Source organism: Chlamydotis macqueenii, chromosome 16, assembly GCF_036417535.1.
Source record: "Chlamydotis macqueenii isolate bChlMac1 chromosome 16, bChlMac1.mat, whole genome shotgun sequence".
NCBI classification, from domain to species: domain Eukaryota; kingdom Metazoa; phylum Chordata; class Aves; order Otidiformes; family Otididae; genus Chlamydotis; species Chlamydotis macqueenii.
The window spans coordinates 13815697-13835107 of record NC_141571.1 but is presented as its reverse complement, the minus strand read 5'-3'; the positions used below and the strand labels follow the sequence as shown (position 1 = coordinate 13835107).

Genomic DNA, 19411 nt, shown 5'->3' with positions numbered 1-19411 from the left:
CTTTTGCTCTGCGTGCCCTCCCCATTTTACCCACTGATTTTAAGAGGCTTCCCTCACATCTTCAAAGAAGAAATTTGGCCAAAGCAAAAGGAGAAGCAGGGGATAATTTATTTTTTTCAGGGACAATGAATCTGAACCTATTGCTTTCCCGCACGGCGAGGTCCCTTGGGAAACCTGGTCCCAAGTCTCAGCCGAAGTTTTCTGGTAAGCACGAGAGAAATCAAAGAGATCCTTTCGGGCTGCAAGCGAGGGGTGGGAGGAAAAGCCACAAATTGCTTTAATATGAAATGTCACGTTTAAAATAGATCCTACAAAACCAGAAACCGTAGGCTGGTAAATCCTTCCCTTCTAGAAATACTGTGGGTTTGGTGGGAGTACCACTCAAAATAAGCACGCAGAATCAGGCCTCAAGTACATAAAATATAGAATTTGGTACTTACATTTAAAAATATTTATAAATAACTTTAGACATTTAGGCTCAGAGGCGTGTACAGCCAAGTATTTCCCTCCAGCATGGGGAATGGCAGGGATCCGCATCCGGTACGATGGATCCCAAATGCAGAAATTGGCTTTGCACCGAACATAGAGACAAAACCTGCCCATTGCAGGCTCCGCAGCCCTTTGAGAGGACGTGGAGGACACGTCTAACCAAGCAGAAAGCATTTGGAGGTCTGGATCCATAGCACAGAACATGACCTGTCCTTCCCATACATTCACAGCACACGGCAAGGCGGCTCCCGGGGGTTCCGCGGCTGCACCCACCCCGCAGGGTCAGCCCAGCTCAGCCTGGCCGCGGCTGACGGCGGCTGCACTCCGCTCTCGCACCGGAGGCGGTTTGCCTTGGCTCAGGGCTGGAGCGGAGCGGCCCAGGAGAGCAGGGAGCCCTTGAGCTCTGCCCTCGAGCGATGATGGGCTCGGTTGGTTTGGGCGGTCTGCTCTGCAACCTCCCAGCTCAGCTCGAGCGCGGTGAAGGCAGCATTGGTGCAGCCTCACGTCCCTGGGTGCACAGCAGATATCCAGCCGGGAGAATTCCCCTGAAGGAAAGCCTGGAACTCATCTCACAACCCTTTCTCTTCTACACCTGGCTTGTACCTGTCAAGCAGGCTGCAAAATGAAGGCACGCAAGGGGGGGGTGAGGTCAGAGGTACGTTCGTTCGGATGATTCCTTTCATGTCGTTCAGACCACACGTGTTGTGTGGCAGCCTGAGAGCCGGCCACCCTCCCTGCGGTCACGGGACAGCAGAGCACGGAGGGACCCGCTCCCGGCACAGTGAAGCAGCTCCCCTCAGTGAGCGACCGCTCCAGGGCAGAGCATGCAAACCGCAGCTCCCTTCGGAGACAAGCCGGGTGAGCTGCTTTGGCCACGTGGATGTTTGTCCACCAGACACAGACTGGGGCAAACCAGTCACACGGGCCACATCTTCACTGGAGACGTTGAGCTGGATGGCTCTAAAGGCCACCAGCCATGCCCTGAGCAAAAATGAACTCTAGATGTCTTTTCTTCCATGGGTTTCATCCAGACCCATTATCTACTTGGTCTCAATATATTTTTTTTCCTGTTAAACACCTGCAAAAAAAAAAAAATAAAAGTTCTTTGGCACTTGTGCGACAAGGACACACAGACATGAGACTCTCCTCTCCGTCAGCTGCTTGCTGGACGCATCTCTAGAGGTCCATGTATGCGGAGTCTGTGTCCACCCTCTGGGCCTCTCCAAACACGAGGAACGTGCAGAGACCGACGCTGTTAACAGCAGCCACCAAATTGAAGACGGAAATCCAGGAGCCAGTTGTTTCGATCAGGTAGCCAGCCAAGTACACGCAAATGACACCTGGGACAGGAGGGAAGAGAAAGAAACGGAAAGGCTCCGGGGTCAGATCCTGCCCAGAGGACTCCCCGGGAAAGGATGAGCTGCGGGAGGGACCTTACCTAGGAGGGCTCCACCTGTATTCCCAACACCTGTGAAGAAAAGAAAGAAATCGCGTATTCAAACCCCACAAACATGAGGGGCTTCATCCGGGCTCCCACCCGACCCCGGGTCTGCGTGCTGAGCAAAACGCCTCGCCGACGGCAGGGACGGCCGACGCTCAGCCCCGGCCCCGGCCCGTGGTGCGGGCAGGCCTTTGGCAAAGGGCACACACCGCCCCTCCAGCACAACCGAAACCGTGCAGGAATCCTTACCGAACAGTAGCCCAGCGCACGAGGGGGCCAGATCCTGTACGTTTACCGAAATGCCACTAAAACAAAACAGAGAGGGGAAAATGGCTGTTTTAATGGAGCAGGACTGCTTTTTCATCATTTACACCGAGGTTAGTTTGTGAGGCAAAAGAAAGGGATCCTAGAGAATAAATGGCATTGTGGGGAGAAAGGAAAGAGGCTGAGAGCGGAGCAGCACACAAGATTACTGGGAGGAAAACGCTTCAACTCAAAGCGCTCAGTGGGGCCAAGATGCAATTTCCCTCCTGCTTCACCTCCCCAGCACCTGCCTGGTCCACGGTGCCCTCCAGCACACTGAGCCTTTCCCCACGCTAGCGGCTGGCGGGGTCATTCCCAACCCAGCGGGCACGAAACTCCGCCAGCCTCGCAGGGACCCGCACACGATGCTCAGCCAAGTGCCAGTTCTTGCTCTGACAGTGGTGATGGAGGCAGCTGCCTCCGAGACCCCAAAATGCCGAGCTGAGGGCCACGGCTGCGGCCGTTACCACGCTCCTTACCTGTGGTTAAAGGTCTGAAGGCCAACGGAAGCGGAGGCGAACACTATCGCTTTGCAAAAACTGGATGTCTGGCCCAGGCACAGAGCAAAAATGCTTGAGACGCCGGAGCCAATGACCTGGAAGAAAGGGAAAATTCAATACGACAGCACATTTTCTGTCAGGAAGAAAGCAGCTCCTTTCACAGACAAACTGTTCCCTTTTACAATGGCAAGAGCTCGGATGCACTGGGTGCTTCCCAAGCCTTTATTTCCCTGGTGTCCTGCCTTTGTGTCCGAGGTCTGTGCAGAGGGACGCGATGCTGCAGAGCACAGAGGATACGCCGCGCCCTCACCTGGCATTTCTATTTCTGCTCATCCTTCTATTGCTATTTCCCAGTATCTAAGGGGTCATTTGGAGTAACAGCACAGGGCTGGCCTTTCCCAGTGAGAAAAAACCTCTTTGGAGCACTCGCAAATCTCTGTGCTCAACACTACCGTTGGTCCATGCTCCTCAGCCAGGGTTTTCCTCTGATTTCCTTTCCCACATGCACTGACCACCAATCTGTCTGCAAAGCTACAAACTTTCCTCTTTCCACCCACCCAGCTCTGCCAGCAGCACCCAGCAGTAGCCCAAGGGTCCCTCCTGCGGCTTCAGCTCTCTCACCTGCATGAACTTACGAATGGTGATGGTTTTGTACCCTGGAAGAGAAAGGGAGAGTTGCAGTTAAAGCACCATGCACCAGGTCTCCTTGTTCTCCAGCCAGGAGACCACAGGGTGACTGAACCTCAGACGGGCAAATTTCATCTCCAGGTGCATATTGTGGCTGAGACCAAAACACACGGGTGGGGTTTGGGCCCAGGAGTATTTCTCCTGCTTTCATATCAGAACGTCACGTTGTCTGTTTGCTGGGTCTTTTCCCTACCGACAAGCCCACCTCCTCCCACCCAGGACCTCTTTCCACATCACGTAACATAAGAGGTAAGGAGAAGCCAGAAGAGCTCTTACCCTGGTTGATTAAATGATCAGACAGAAATCCACTGAACAAGCTCGCTGGAATTGCGACCAGCCAGGGGACTACGTTAAACACCCAGCCCTGAAAGGGAGCAAAAATCAAGAGAGGTTTGCTGCCAGAGCTGAGTTCGTTTTCAAATATTTCATTTGATAGTCTGTGATATCTGGAGAAAGGACAAAATACGGAGTGATCAGGACTCCTTGCAGGATCTCTGCCCTCTTCGCACGGCAAGCTCTCAGCTCCACCCTGAAGCCTGTAAGGTGGCAGGTGCATTACCGGGCTGCAGCACTTCTAGGTTCGTTGTCTTTCCTTCTGCCCCAGTGACCCTGCCTCCAAGGGAGGAGCAGAAAGCTCTGTCTGCCCCGGGACAGAGGGGTTAAAAGTGGCAAAGGTGACTGTTCAGCAAGGTGATGTGGCAGAGAGCCACAGAGCCGCAGAAGCAAGCTGCAGATTTTACACTGCCCGGTGGGTCATCGGTAAAGCCGTCGGCAAAATTTCCGACCTCGGCATCCACATCATTAGCAGCGTCACTGTGAAGCGGAGGGAACACAGCTGGATTTCCTAATGCCAGGATTAGGTAACATCACGGGGAGCAACATACTTTGGTCTATTTTCAATTAAGCGAGCTTGCTACAGTTGTAATCACAGACGATTACTGGTCATCTGGATTACAGCTGCTCAGAGGCGTTCTGGTACTTAGATCCTACGAGGAGCTGAACCAGTGCGGGCTGGGCTGGGCTTCACCTCAGCTGGTTGAGCCTGCCCATCCATCCGTCGTCCCCCGCATCTCCCCCTTCGCTCAGAGCCCATCACTCCCTTCCTCGCCTGGCCTCAGGATGCTCGGGAGAGCTGGATAATCTTGGGTTTGAATAATCCTGTTTCCTGGAAATCATGCCAGGGTCCATCTGCACCTCTCAGTGCCTGTGAAACTTTGGTTCTTCGTCACTTTTGAAAACGTTGCCCCATAGGGTTTGTGGGGAAATATCTCTGGTGGCTGTTAGCACCAGCTGGGGCTGCTCACCAAGTCCATCCCAACACACCAAAGCCACCCTTGTCTCCTCCCTACGGCCCTTCAACCTCAGCGTGAGCCAAAATCCTCCATCACTTCCACCCGGGGGGACCGCAGGCAGCTGCTGGGGTGGCGGTGAAGGCAGCTCACCTGCAGAAAGGGACTTTGTCCAGCAGGTGACACGGGCTTCCCACGTTAAGGATTATCGTCCATCCTTTAGGATCAAGCATCCTCAAGCCCCGTTTTATTAAAATGCATGAAGCGATTATCAGATGCAGGGATGCTATACAGAGCATCTTACGTAAAGGCACCGCGGTATAATGCCTAACAGATGGTAAATTACTGCCGCACAAGCACATTACAGGAGGTGCACAGAGCTTGTCACAACAATATGTTCGCTGGTTTAATACCTGATTTTAATATAAATATCAAGCATGGCATAAAGCGCCTTACACATGTAATATGGAAAGGCGTTTGTAAGCAGCTCTGCAAATTGTAAAAACTGCACGGAAAAGATTGTCTGAGTTTCTGAGAACAGGAAGATGAAAATGCCAGCTCTCAGCTCAGCCGAGTAAAGCTGTGGTTTCTGAAAAACTGGAGCATCATTTGTGCTGAGGAGAAGGAAGCTCGTATAGCAGTTCTGAAGTGCCCGTTGTTAATGGTAATTAGCATTTTCTCAGGCAGCTCTGTGCTATACAATGTCAGTATGGTTCAAAACCATGCGAAAAGCCAAGGGTGAATGGGTTGACGGTAATTTGCAACAGGATAATGTCATGAGCTCTGTGCCATTTGAAAACCGTCCTTCCCTCAGAAGAAAAGCAGTCTAAAAAGCAAATACAACCCTCTCTTCCCTGCCTGGCAGGTGCCCCAGCTCTGCCTCACGTCAGCATCCCTAAACAAGCAACTACACACCAGCCTCTGCCTACCCGCAGGGAGGATGCTTGCATCTCCAAATGTACGTGCAGGGGAATAATGGCTCCAAAATCCCCACGGAAGCCTCCCACCTCCTCCTGCCTCCCAGCCTGCTCTCACCATCACCTTCCTCCCTAACCACCCCGTTTCGGCAGGTACCCAGCATGACCTCGTCTGCGCAGAGCCCGGCAATGCCTGTGTCTCAGAGCCAACTTACCTTCGACTCAGGGAAAGTTTCCTTAAAGAAAGTTGGCAGCCAGGAAAGGAGAGTGAAAAACGTGCTGGCCGTAGAAAGCTGAGCGATGATGACAGCCCTGAAAATACACAGCGGGGAGGAAATAATCAGGAGCGACAGGTCACACTGGGTGGGAAACGGGCACTCGAGCAGCCCAATATTTCAGCTCCTGCTCTATAAATAAATCCCTCATGGTGCTGCAATTGCTTCCTGAGATTTTTTTCCCAGATAACTACTCCTTTTGCCCTGCCACTCGCAGCACCTCTCGTTCCTCCGCTGCCCTCCCCGCACAGCGCCCGGGCGGGCGCCTGACGTCAGCCCCTGGGTTCGGGCGAGGTTAATTAATTGCAGCGGTAATTGTGCGAGTGCATTTCCCACCGGTCCCTTTGAGTGCTGCCAGAGCTGTCCTGCTGCAAGAGGTGGTGGTGTTTGGGGGGTTTTGGGGATCTGGAATCAGCAGATGCTCCACGCTTATTCAAGGCAGGAACGGGCTTGCTGCCCTGCAGCCCCATCACCCTCCTCCTCCTCTTTAAACGGCACTTGGCTGAGCCTCAGTACCAGATGCAGAATCCCAAAGGAAACCCAGCTGTTAAAAAGATGTTTTGCCAGCAATGAGAACACAGCCTGTGCCACCCAGTGCCCCTGCGCAGCCCTTCTCAGGAGCCCATTACAGGCAGCACTTGTAATGTGACATTGTAAATAACAAGACCGGTGAAGAAGGTCGTTGGACTTGATGACCTTGCAGGTCTTTTCCAACCGTAAAGATTCTATGATTTTAAGAACATCACTCCCGACAAGCACACAACAGCCTGCGAAGGAGAACACTCAAGCCTGACATCCCTCTGGACAGAACACAAGCTGCCTTTTGTCCAGCTTCCCTTTTTAGTTCTTTACTTTAACAGAAGGGATTAGAAAACCTGGTCTTATTTTCCAGCTATACAAATAAGTGGACAAAATACACATAGGGAGAAGAAATCAGCTAAGAGAGGAGAAAAAGCGCTTGGAGGGAGGGATGCTCCCCAGCCCCGCCGACGCGCGAGGCCACCGCAGCTGCCTACCATATCGGTGCCTTCCGAAACAGCTGCTTCCAGGGAACTTTGGTCTGCTTGGATATCGAGAGGCCTCTCATGAAATAATCTATAGGGATGATGAGTTCTGCAGGGAAGAAAACATACAAAGGAAAGCTCTGATCAGTAATTTTCTGTGCAGCTGGAGGGAGCCCTGGGACACCACTACACAACTACCTTTAATCTCCTTCCTACTTGTTTTTTGGCTATACCAGCATTAAAGAACACCTTGTTATGCTGACCAAAATTTTTCCACTGCGCCCACACACTTCCCCATCCCGCCACCTTCACCCATTTGCTCTGTCTCTTGCTATAATTAAACAAAACCCCTTGGGCAGGGACCAGCTTTGGATTTTGGGCAGCACCAAGCACACACCAGGCTCCTGATGGGCTGAGCACCTACATCCACGCTTGCACTAATAGTGCTGTAGCCAGGTGTAACCGTTTGCCCATGCGTGGAATTACTCCCAGACCGTTATTTGGGAAGAGATATTCTGGATTAACTGGTTTTTAAAAGCTCTATGTGTAGATGCTCTTAGTTTGGAATAAGTCTCTTGCCCTGCTTTATCTTAATCCACTTTGAAGATCATGCTCTGTTTGGTGTTTTCACTGGTGCTTAAGGGTACTGAGGAGGCTGATCAGGCTCTCGACAGCAATATAATCCAGCGTGGGACTTGAAATGGGAAATCAGCAACGCAAGAGCTCAAAACCAGGCGTGCTGGCAGCCCGAGGGACGCCGGCGGCTGGACTCACCTTTCTCACTCAGGAGGTACTTGCAGGTGCAGTAAACCCAGAGCAAAGTGAGCAAACCGGAGAAGTAGAAAACGCTCTCCCAGCCGTACCAGTCCAGGAGGAGAGATCCCGCGCCGCCAATCACCAGCGTCCTGCAAGAGAAGCCAGGCTCGGATTTACAGGTCTGGCTGGGAGCGTCAATGGGAGATGCTTCTTGGGGTGGATGCTGCGTCTCACTAAATGCACGTAAAATAGCCATCAGTCACTGCGTGTTCCCTGCGTGGCATCGCGGGATCCTCAGCCAGGCAGGAGGAACTGCTGAGGGACCTCACGCTTGCCCGCCCCGCACTGAAACATCCTCATCGGGGAAAGAAAAGGAGGTTGCCGGTGTGTAGAAAGTATTTCAGAGTATGTATAAATCATCAAAAGGAATGAGTACACTGGAAAACTAGGTGATTAAATGCAGTAATACTCCTATTTGGCTTTTAAGCAACCCTTCCATTTAGAAAGGAAATTCTCATGGAGATTAGCAGAGATGGGGAAGTTGTATCATCCCCATCTATCAGAGAGGACAGGTGATCAGTCTCCAGCTGACCCTTGCTCTTCCTACTGAATCAGGCTGTTTCCCAGAGTAATTAGGCATTGCAAACACTCTTCAAAGTCTAGCTTGAAAAGAAAGGAAAAAAAAAAAACCTTAAATCCTTGACACGCACGACAGCAACTGCCTGAGGCTTCCTCAGCAGCAGCCGGTCTCCTCCAGGACCCAGGACTCCACAGGTACTTTGGGCTGCGAGTTTTGCCTCCAACTATTTAACGGCATTTCATCACGTACGATGTCCAGAGACTGTCACTCGTGGCTCGAAGCCTTTTGAACTTACCCAAACTGCGAGCCGGTCCCCACCGTGCTGTAGGTGAAGGCTCGCTCGCCCTCCCGGACCTTCTGGGACAGCAGGCTGGCCAGGGACGGGAAATACACCCCTGCGAGCAAGGGGAGCAAGGCAGGGAGCAGTCAGGCTCCTGTGCCCTCGGGAGCAAATCAAAAGCAAATTTAAAAGATCCCACAGGAGCTAAACACCGAGACAAAGCAACAAAACCTTTGGTGAATTCAAACCAGGTTACAAAATAAAACAAATGAATCCATCACCAGGAAAGGTTTGTTTGTGCCTTCTCCGCAATCCCCTGTTTCACCATCACTGCTGCTACAGTAAATCCATCAGCGTCAATGGACTTCTCCCAACGGTTCCCCAGTGCTGCAGCTCGGCAAGAGGGAAGGAAAATCATCCCAAATTATCCAAAAGTTTTGGCAAGGACCAGTTTTCCCCAAATGCTTTGAAGGAGTTTTAAAATGCAGAAAACCAAACAGGAACAGTGACAACTTCAGAAGCCAGCAGCCCTTGTCTGGCAGGGATTTCTACAGGGGAATGATTTGTCAGCGATTTTCTCTAGAAATGTCACGTTTTTTTTTCCCCGTGGAAGTTCTGGATGTGGGAGCAGTTTTGAGGCAGAGGTTTGCTCGAACTGCAAGGGCTCACGCAGCGCAAACCACAGGACGTGCATCTGAATTTACCGCACATGAACCCCTGTGCGAGGACGCCTCTGGGCAGATGGACACGTGGACACGCGCTCGGGACAAGGTCTCACCTTGCAGCAAGCCCATGAGGAACCTGGAGGAGGTCATGAAAATGAGAGGGGCAGAAGTGACGTGGGTGAGCAGCGGGGTGAGGACCGTCAGGAACCCCCAGGCTGATGCTGAGAGGAGGAGGACTTTCTCACCTCCTATTCTGGAAGACAGAAAAAAAAATTATCAAAAACGAGGAGAGGGCAAAAGGGCAAACCCCCCCAGTCAAGACTCAAGTGCTCTTCCCAGTTTAGCCTGTTTTTAAGATCAATCTTTCAGTCGAACCTGTTCTTCTCTTACAAATGCCTCTGACCTCTGGGGAGCAGCTCTGACCTCCTCCCTGGCCACCTGCATTGCCCTCACCAGGACGCTGGCCACTGGCACTGCCCGTCCGATCCCAGCACACACCGACCCCAGAGACACCACTGCGCTGAGGCTCTCAAGTCTCTGACGGAGGGGAAGCCCAAGCTGCCGTCACCGTTCTGCTTTTCTTAACCAGTGATGGGGTTTTCTCTTCCATCTGCTCTTTTGCATCAGCTCTGCTTGTTAAAATTTGGGGTTGTGCAGGCATTTACTTGCAAACTGTTAAGGAACGTAATTAAATAGCACAGTGCACTGCATGGATAACGTACTCCTTCCAGGCACGTGCTCCTCACAAAAGATCTCATAGGAAAGCCCTCCTCACTGAGAACAGGGTGGCTGGGGAAAGGAATCGGAGCAGGGAGTTACTTAGATCTTTCCTTACAGCTAACTGGGGAAGTTGGGTTTTAATTGATATGACAAAATGGAGACTCTTGGTTTTCCCAGACATGACGGAAACTGTGATGGGGGCTTGTTTGTGAAAAGATTGCGTGAGAATATAGGGTGGAAAAACTGGAGGTGCTGAACTGAAAACTAAGACAGATTACGCAGATCAAATAGAAAAAAAAAAAAGCTGTGTTCCTTGCAAAAAGGAAATATTTTCTTCTCGTGGTTAGTGATCGCAGCTATAAACCCTTCCAACCGGCTGTCCGGCACCACTGGGATTAAGCCGTTTGTTAATGGACAATCAACGCTCCTGGTGAGCAGCCCCTATGAACTATGCAAAGGGCATCAGCGTTTATCACTTTTCTACATTACAGTCTGCTTTACACCCACTATTTCTTTCATCAGCTTTGCTTTTTTTATTCCAATTACTGAACCAGTGCTAAAAACAACCTCCATCAGAAAAATGTTGCTGGTATAAAAGTGCTCTTCACCGTTTCCGGGTGAAAAACCAGAGTTTGTGGGTCCAAGTGTCCATGGACACGGCTGTAGGTCTCTCCTGGCAGATGCTCAGTGGAAGCTGCGGAGGCAGGAATGGTGGTGCAGACACTCCCTGTGTTTGCCGGGGATTTTGCCCGTGCGAAGTCCTTCAGTGCCCGCTGCCCTACAAGCGCAGCGCCAATTTTAAGGCCCGGGGATCTAATTGGACAGTCGAAACTACACGTGCCCTTTTTGAATCAGAGCTACAGACCCTGAGTGAGGCTGATGGAGAGACCTCAGCTGCTTTCAGACCCACCTGCAGTGCCCCATAAAGCTTCTCCCCATGGACACGCTTCACCCTCCCGCCCCATCGTTGGGTGAAAAATCTCACAGCCACTGCGGAGACTTGAACTGAGAGGCCAAAACCAAGGTAAGTGTCATGAAAAAGCCCGAGCGGAAGAAAAGATGAGAGTAATTTCCAGTACTGGTCACTGATATGTCCTCCGATAATCTGCGTCAAGCAGTAGCCCCAGAAGAAGCTGCTGAGCACTATGCCGGACTGCTTCTTGTCCCAGTCGAAGCGGGTGCTCAGGGCCACGGCGCAGATGGGCACGGCGACGCGGGCGCAGTACAGCAGGCACGTCCCCAGCAGCAACATCACCGTCCAGACACGGGCCTCGGGCCTGCAAGGGATGGAGAGGAAGGTGGAATGGTCTGCCTGGGAGATCCACCTGCTCACGGCTCACACTGGTTCACTTCCCAGCCGTAACGAGTCTGTCTTCATAAACTAAAGGTCAGCGCAATCCCCGTGTGGGACAGTGTTCCTGACACAGAGCATATCACATCTGGTCACATTTGTGAATGATGCTGACTTGCACCCCAAACATTATTTGACCCCAGCAGCAAAACAAGAGTGTCTGTCCATAGGCTGCAAGGTGGAGCAGGCTGCTTGGCCACCGTTGACTGCAAATCGAGGGAAAGGCAGGGGACAAACCTGGTTTATTTGCTTTTTTTCCCCAAACAAAAGCTTTAGAAACTGTTCTTTAAAAGATAAGGATAACAAAGGAAAGGTCAGCCCATGAGGCTGGAAGCATTTGCATGAGACACCCCATCTTGGTGGCAAACATTTGTGATTTGGCATTCCTACCCGTTCCCCCAGGGAGGCGGCTGTGTGCCACCCCTCCGAAACAGGAGATGGAGGAATGCTTTGGTGAGAGACAAGGCGTGATGGGGCTGAACAACCCAGAGGGAGGAGCAGGAGAATCCAGGCTGGCCTGATTAGAAGTTCAAGATGATGTTATTAATAGTATGTTAACAGAACCAGTCAGGTTGGGTACATGAATACTCAGCCCCAAGAAAAGTGCTCCCGCAGAAGATCCAGGCTGGAAATAAGCGGGAAGGCAATTTCCTCCTGCTCCAAGTCAGCGATGTGCTTCTGCAGCCAGGACCCACACTTCGCTGCAAACCTGGGGCCTTGGATGGAGGCGAACTGCCCTGCCTTCCCACAGCCCCGCTAACGTCGGCCCAGGTCCCCCTTTGCTCGTGAATTACGGAGTTAAAATCTCAGTGAGAACACTTTGTATTTGGTTATTTTCATGCCCACAGGCCGGAGCACAAAGCACTGAGCAAACAGACTCTGTGCTCCAGAGACGCCTGGCGAATTCACTGTACCGGGGCACTAACCTCCGTGCTTTCCACCCTACCAAACAGACCCACCTTCCACGGGAAACAACCTGGGTCACTTCTTATATTGAAACCAGCGTTTATTCCTCTGTACGGGCGACTACGATAAATCTTGGTTAATCCCACACCACGCAGAACCATTTATAATTGCGTCAAACGGCCCATTGCAGAGGGAGGCAAAGGAACAATGGACAGTAAAATGGGATGGGCAGTTGTACCCGCTGGAGGGGAATTTATGGCTGATTCTTGGCGGGGCAGATAAGCAGCTCAGGGCCAATTTCTGGCAGGAGGAACTCAAGTGTCGTTGCTGTGCACACGTACAAACAAATGAAATAACACAGGAACTAGAAAACCTCAGGTATCTTTGCTGGAGGAATAGGTAACCGAGGGTTGACCTTCCTCAGCTGTTTTACCTGGCTGATAAACGCTCTCTGGGTCCTTCCTGGTCTTACGCTGAGCGGAAGATATGCAGCAATCATATCTTAATTTGCTGGAAAATCCAAGGTGAATTGTTTTTAAATTGCCTGCCCCAGCCAGCCCCACCGCCTTCACCTCGCTACGGCAGAGCACAGCCAAACCAGAGGCTCCCAAACACCGAGCGTCCGCGGGACGACACAGGCAGGCGTGTCCGGGTGTAGATCCCCGGCCAGAGGGCAAGGGGGCGGGTAACGGGCGATGGAAAACAATATGGAGAGCCCTTGGAGGGTTGTCTCAAGGCGATCCGGGATCAGATGCTTGCAGGTATAAGTGACCGAGCCTCACCAGCCTAACCAGTGCTTCCGCACCAGCCCGAGGCCGTAACCCCTCCTGTTACCTACAGCGGCACGGCGCTGATTAACGTGAGCTCTGAACCTGCAACAATTGAGATGACCAAGTAAAATGGAGCAGCCTGCGATGTGCGTGGTTATTTCCCATTATCTAGCCACCAAAACAGTTTTCTAAATTGTGCCTTTCCCCCCCCGAAGCAAAGGGAGACCTTTACGAGCTCTCTCGCTGTCCGGAGCGGGGCTGAGCCTGCCTCTTCTCCCAGCAGTCACAACGATGAGCGCAGCAGCATTTTAAACTGGGATATTACATCAACGGCTCTTCCTTGGCCCTGAACCCCATACGGCTGTGCGAGATGTAGGATGGAGAGAAAAAGCCCTGTGCAGTCCAACTCGTCTTTACTCCGCTTTTCATCATAACATTTGACACAGTTTCAATGCTCTCTGGTTACTACTCCATTCTATACATTTATATCCTTTTCCTATATGTTTAAATGCATCAGCAGAGACTTATGCTCAAAACAAGCGGGGAGTATAAAGACGGCTTCAGACTACCGCTCGCACTGCAGGCAGCATATCCAGCTAGGAAAATCCACTCGAATAATGTAATCGCTAGCTGCCCACACCCACCAGAAAGCATGGCAAGAATTATTTCTCTGCGAGGACAATGACGTGCTTGCATCAGAGGAAAGAGCTTTGTAAATGCATTTTCTCCTAATTATAGTTATCACAGAGACTGCCGATGAGTCAATGTTCTGCTCGGTGCAAAACAACAACAGCAAAGGTCACAGGAGAAACCTCGACTAGCACAAGGGGAAAAATTAGAACTCTCCTTCGAAAAGGAATAATAACAAATCAAACAGAGATGTTGTAGGTAACGCCAGCCATCCGAGAAGCGGAGCTTTACCAGCACTAATGTAAATCTAATGGCTTCTCTGATGAGAGAGGTGGAGAGAGTCTGTGCTGGAGACAACCAGACTGAGCCAGAGGAAAGCACACCCAACCTAAGGAAGTCACAGCCGATGCTGTCACCGGTGTCACAGTGCCCATCTCACGATCAAGCATCTCCCCAAAACCCTGTGCTGGTCCTGGCCGACCCCTGGCCGTACGGGGCAGAGATCTCCATGAGAGCGGGCGGCCAGCCCCATACCATCGGCAGGTCAATCACCAGAGCTTGTCCGGAGCCACCTCATTAACCTAATCGGGTGCTGCGTGGCGGCGGCCCCCCCGCCCAGCCTGTGCCTGCCAGTCCTTTCTGCTTACGAGAAACAGGCGCTGCAGGTGCATCCCCTTCTGCACGTCACCAGACCCTCTTCACCCGGCGAAGCAGCCACGCAGCGAGACAACGCTTCCTATTTCATAAACCTCCCACCACCGCCCAGACGGACTGTAATTAGCTCGAGCCCTAATGACTCTTTCCGGGTGGCTTTTTGTACGGCAGCAGCCCTATATTTGAGCAGCCCTGCCTGACGTCCCCTGGTTCTCCTCCCCCAAACGCAGCCCTGGGCACTGGGTGGTCACAGCTCTGCTTCGAAGCGTCTAAAGATTCCCCCGGGACCCAGCTGCCACCAACCAAACGGGTCCCCAGCCCAGGGCACGGGGGTTAAGATTGATTTTTAAGGATGCCAAAACCAAGCCGAGCTGTCCCGCGGTGGAAGGAGCGCCTGCAGCATAGGGTGTCTTTATTTGCAGTGTGTTTTCCTGCCGGAGGAATTTCTCCGGTAGATGCCACAGAGCAAATATTTATTCAACTTTATTTCTCTTGACTTGCCTGCCTCTTTTCCCCGCGTCTGCAGGTCTGTGTTTGCAGACACTGCGGGTCACTGTTAAAAGGGACTCGCAGGAGTTCGCGCTATCAATTCGATTACAGGTCCGTACCCTCTTCCAGGCATGAGTTTGGAGCCTGGTATTTTCAGGTGGTAAGAGAGCTGTGTTAGACAGCAAGACTACAAGCAGCCCGTCCCAGCGACAGCTCTTGCCCAGAGGTTTGGTCTCTGAGGTTTGTGGGTGTTTTCCGCAACTGGAAGTGGGAGAAGAACCGGGAGTTGCAGCTCCCGATCAGCATCGGAGCTGCGCCGTGGCCAAGGAGGGCACAGGGAACACCGGTGGGGCGTACCACCCACCCCCAGGGCATCTCTACCTCAGTTCTCTCCTGTAAAAAGAGACCAAAAGTAGCTCTGCGGGAGATGCACGGAGGGTACATCAGCTGCAGCCACCTCCAGTGCCCCCGGCCCACTTGCTCATCCCAGCTGCCAGCAGCAGACACTTGCCTGTCACTGCCAGAACGAGCAGGATGGGGATGAGCTCCTGCGGTGGTACCGCGCTCCCTGCCAAGCTGGAGGGCCACCAGCTCCAAACCAAGGGCACCTCGCAGCCCCAGCACAGGGCCACCTCCCAGGGGAACGTCCCCAGCGTGGGCAGCCGGTGCCTGCGGTCCCCCCGCGCCTGCCACACCGCAGCCTGGGGACGTCTCCCTCCTCGTCACCCATTCCCAGCCCCGTGGGAGTATCCCCCTTCAGAAACCTCTTTTCCAGCTTACCTGCCTGTGGCTTTAATTCACAGTGATCTCCAACACAACCGCGGCCTGACTGACGTGGCGTAAACACAGCGGTCGTGCAGACACTTCTGTGCGAGGAGATAATACCCAGGTAGTTATTTTTAACCTGGTTTGACAGCCCTCTCACTTCTCTCTCTTTGTTTTTCTCAACAATTTCTCCTTCCCTTGAAAAGCGCTTGTCAAGAGAGAGGGTCTTTTTTTTCCCCCCTTCTCAAGTTGATTTTGTCGTGCTGCAAACCGGCTCCAAGCTGATGATTTGTCGCTGTCAAAAGTAGCTTTGGGGTTTAGAGGAGGGATTTTTTTTTTTCAACCCACCAGCTAACAGCCAGCGAGAGCAGCACAGAGGACACAGGGCTTTTTTTTCTTGGGAAAGCTGCTGGTTTCCTGTCAGCCTCCCATGCACAAGCTCCTTCCGCGGAGCCGCAGATGGCAACAAAGTGGTGTTCAGCAAGCATGGCTCTGGGTTTATTCCCTCTTCATTTCTTGCTTTCGGCAAAAGCAAAGATGAAATTAGATTTCGGCAGCTCATATGAGCTGGAAATAGTTGTTAAGTCCAGGTGGAGGCAGTGGGAAAACATAATAATGAAGCACACGTGTGCTTTGCACGCTGATCTAAGGGCATAGTCGGACCAGCCAGGAATGAAACGCGTGTCTTGCTTACACTTTCCGTGTGAAAAAAGTTCTCAGTGAGGTCACAATTAAAACCAGGGTGAGAAACTTATACAACAGAAAAAAATGAACACCTAAAAAGAAAAAAAAAAAAGGCAATTAAAGCTGCAATATTGTGTTGATAAAAGATCAGGGCACAGAGCTCAGAAAAGCAACGTGACCGTTGGCTCTGGGCAAAGAGTGAGGTCAGGCGACTGGAGACCAGCTTGCGGCTGGTGGTACAACTCCTTTTATCTCTGGAGCTTAAAGAAACTGCTGTCTTCAGGTGTAGCCAGAGGCTGGGAGACGCAGAGCGCTTTCAGGAGCCGTTCCTTCCCAGGGCACACGGATTTTTCCATGTTGTATTTCTCACCTGGAGGCACCATCCAAAATGTGAGCCCCAAGTCTACTGCTGGACCTGCCCGTGGCTTTGTGTGCAACCTTTAGTGATAGATTGCTCTTCTCAGCGCTTTGGTCTTCGCCCTGATTAAACCAGGGGAGCTAACACATCTACTGCCCAAGGGATCCCGCTTTGGCACGTTAGGATCGCCATTAAAAAGTGCTATCCAAATGTTCAGATGGGCTACATAAACATGAGGGCTTTTTCCAGCCTCAAATAGAAATCCCTGAGTGTTGTTCTTGGAAGATCAAGAGGAGATGTGTGATAACGGAGCCGTTGGAAACCTGCAGAAAAGTTTGGGAAAGGCAGCCGGAGAGGCAGGATAAAACGTAGGGCAAGAACAGGGAAAGCGGAAGGAAAAGCCAGCTGAAAAAAAGGGAGCACAAAAGAAGCAGCAGCATAAACAAAGATGGAAAAACAAACCTGCCGAGATAATTGTTTATCTCTCCTTGCACTGACGGTGCAGGCAGATCTTGGAAGGATGCCTGGCACATCTTCTGTTTGAGCACGAGAGGAGAACCCATGCCACTTCACCCACTTCATAAAACCTTGCCTCCATGGCAATAACTCATTACTTAGAAATGGTGAGAGCTATTTCTTTGCATATGCTGTTTGAAAACTGTCCACCAAATTGACTTTAAACCATCCAACCTGCTCACGGATCGCTCTCCCCTTCCCGTTCCCACCCTCCGCCGCCCTGTTTCCTTCAGGCCATAAAGGCTCCATAAAGCCTCCCCAAACAAGGGCTGGGACCACGCGTGCGCATCCACGACAAACAACAGGGAGGGGATCTCAGCTTCTGTGAATTACAGCAATACAGGTAAGGACACGGTTATCCTGCTACTCCTTCATACGACCTGGATTCTTTCAGTTACTAGCAGCACTTACGATGGTCAGAATCGCTTCAAAATACATCTGTCTTGATAAATCAATCATCTCTCTTGTTTTGGAAAGTGTTATCGATGGTTTGCATTTTTCAAAGAGGTTTGGGAAACTGGCAGGTTTGTTCCACCCAAACGTATTTAATTTTTTTTCTAGAGGGAAAAATATCTAAATGGAAACTTTGCTTAATGAAAATTTGGTGTGGGGTTCTTCCTCCCCCACCTCTCCTGTTTCACAAAGACTTAGGAAAAAGTTAGAAAGGGGGAGACAAAGAGAAGGAATTTTCCTAACTGCTTTTGGGGGAGAGAATCTCCAAATTTTAAGCAACCCTAGTGCCAAAAGTCTGCCTTTGAGATCTGCCCCCTTACTCTCGAGATGAGTGCGGGTTTAGTTAGACTTGCAGGGCGCTGACTGCAGGAAAAGCCTCCCTCGGGACAGCAGTTTGAAGCCGGCTGTCGGCCCACTGCTGCTGCAGGAAGCGATTGATGATAAACCTCAGCTTATCCAGCAGCTGATTGCTGCTGTACGGGGCAATTCCTCCCCTTGCCCCCGTGTCCCTGCGCATCAGCACCAATGTCATCTGTCCCCGTGGCTGCCCCTCTGCTCTCCTGCCGGGGCGAGCTCGCCACAGGCTCGCACCAGCCCGAAAGCAAAGGGGAGCAAAGAGCCCATGGGAACAGGCCATCGTGGCAGCGGCCGGGCGTTGGTTCCTCTTCGTGGCACCGTTAAACCCAACTACATTTCAAAAGCGTGGGGGCTCCCAGTTTGGAAAAGCCTCTGACCATCACTTCCAGCTGCCCCGTGGCACTGAAATCAGCATCTCACCCTGCCTTGACCCGGAGAAGCGGCGGATCCCGAGGTGGAGGTGCTGGCTGACTTCCCCAGGGCGGCAGAGGATCAGCGCTGCCCCAGGTATCCCAGCTCCAAGCACAGGGCCTCCTGCCCCTACTGTTAAAAGCGCTCAGTTTGGGCTCCAGAGTAGCTTTAAGTATTTTAAGCTGACGAACAGCTGACGCTGTCTAGCTGCTGCCCAGCCACTATTCCAGACTTTATCTTAATTAATTACAATCACCAGTACAAACATCCCTGCTGGAACACTTTGATAAGAACCTCGTCATGCTTTCAACCGCATGTTTAAATAACTGACTACAGGCCAGAAATAAGCTCAATAGATTTTTTTTTCCTTGTGTTTCACAGTAATTCCCTGTCCCCCCCGCCCTTTCCTCTACCGTCTCTGTAGGAGCCCGGCGCAGTGAGGCAGCAGGGGTTGCCCGGGGCGGTGGGACCGTGTCCTCTCGTGTCCCCCCACGTCCCCCGGGGGGCAGCACGGGGGCCAGGAGGGGCTGGGACCGGCAGCACCCCGGCCGCTGTCCCGGCGGGGAGCACCGAGCATCTCCCGAAACCTCTCCGGGGAACGGTCCGGGCTGGCCGACCCCATCCCCAGCCCGAAACTGCAGCTTTTCCAGGAGCTGCGGGGGGAGTGCGGGGCCGGGAGGGGACCGGTCGGGGGATGCGAGGAGGATGTGGTCCCCGAGGGGAGCGGCTTTCCCGGGAGCGGGTCCAGCCTTACCTGGACCAGTGCGGGTCCCCGCAGCCATCCCTCCGCATGCCGCCGTGCTGCGCGGCGCGGGGGCCGTGCTCGGCGCTGCAGAGCGGCACATTCCCCGCGCCGGCACCCGCGGCCATGCGGGCAGCGCCTTCCGCCTCCGCCGCCTCACATCGCGGCGGCCGCCGGCTCCCTCCCCCCGCCGAGCCCCGGCCACGTGTCAGCACCTCCCCGCCGCCTCCCGCCCCTCCACCCCCCCCCGTTTCGGGAAGTCCCGCCGCCTGCCCCGCTCCCCGGGGCCGCCGAGGTCCCGCTCCCTGTCCCCGGGGTCGGGGCGGCTTCGAACCCGCGGTACCGGCGGGGATCTGGGCGGGGAAGGGGTCGTTTTCTCCATCCATCACCCACAAACATGCGGGTTTCTTTCTCTTTCT

The 19411-nt window shown here is 52.6% G+C and overlaps 1 protein-coding gene across 1 annotated transcript; it reads right to left on the bottom strand.

The window, feature by feature from the left end:
- Positions 1 to 1584: 1584 nt before the first annotated feature.
- SLC17A9 (solute carrier family 17 member 9) lies at positions 1585 to 19120 on the bottom strand. The gene is made up of 13 exons (XM_086760827.1): positions 19005 to 19120; positions 10986 to 11183; positions 9300 to 9439; positions 8537 to 8636; positions 7680 to 7810; positions 6918 to 7014; positions 5842 to 5938; positions 3697 to 3784; positions 3355 to 3389; positions 2713 to 2828; positions 2180 to 2235; positions 1928 to 1957; positions 1585 to 1829 (listed from the first exon to the last, which is right to left on the bottom strand). Exons 1-13 carry the CDS (start codon positions 19118 to 19120, stop codon positions 1666 to 1668), a joined length of 1368 nt encoding a protein of 455 aa, XP_086616953.1. The 3' UTR covers positions 1585 to 1665.
- Between the last annotated feature and the right edge of the window lie 291 nt (positions 19121 to 19411).

What these genes read in the sequence shown, in the direction of transcription:
- SLC17A9 (XM_086760827.1), bottom strand. Translation starts at nt 19,120, where the DNA reads ATGGCCGCGGGTGCCGGCGCGGGGAATGTGCCGCTCTGCAGCGCCGAG. An exon ending in GGAGGACATATCAGTGACCA is followed by an intron (nt 9,440 to 10,985) that starts GTACTGGAAATT and finishes TCTGTCTTCCAG; the next exon opens with AATAGGAGGTGAGAAAGTCC. An exon ending in TGATCATTTAATCAACCAGG is followed by an intron (nt 3,390 to 3,696) that starts GTAAGAGCTCTT and finishes TTTCTCTTCCAG; the next exon opens with GGTACAAAACCATCACCATT.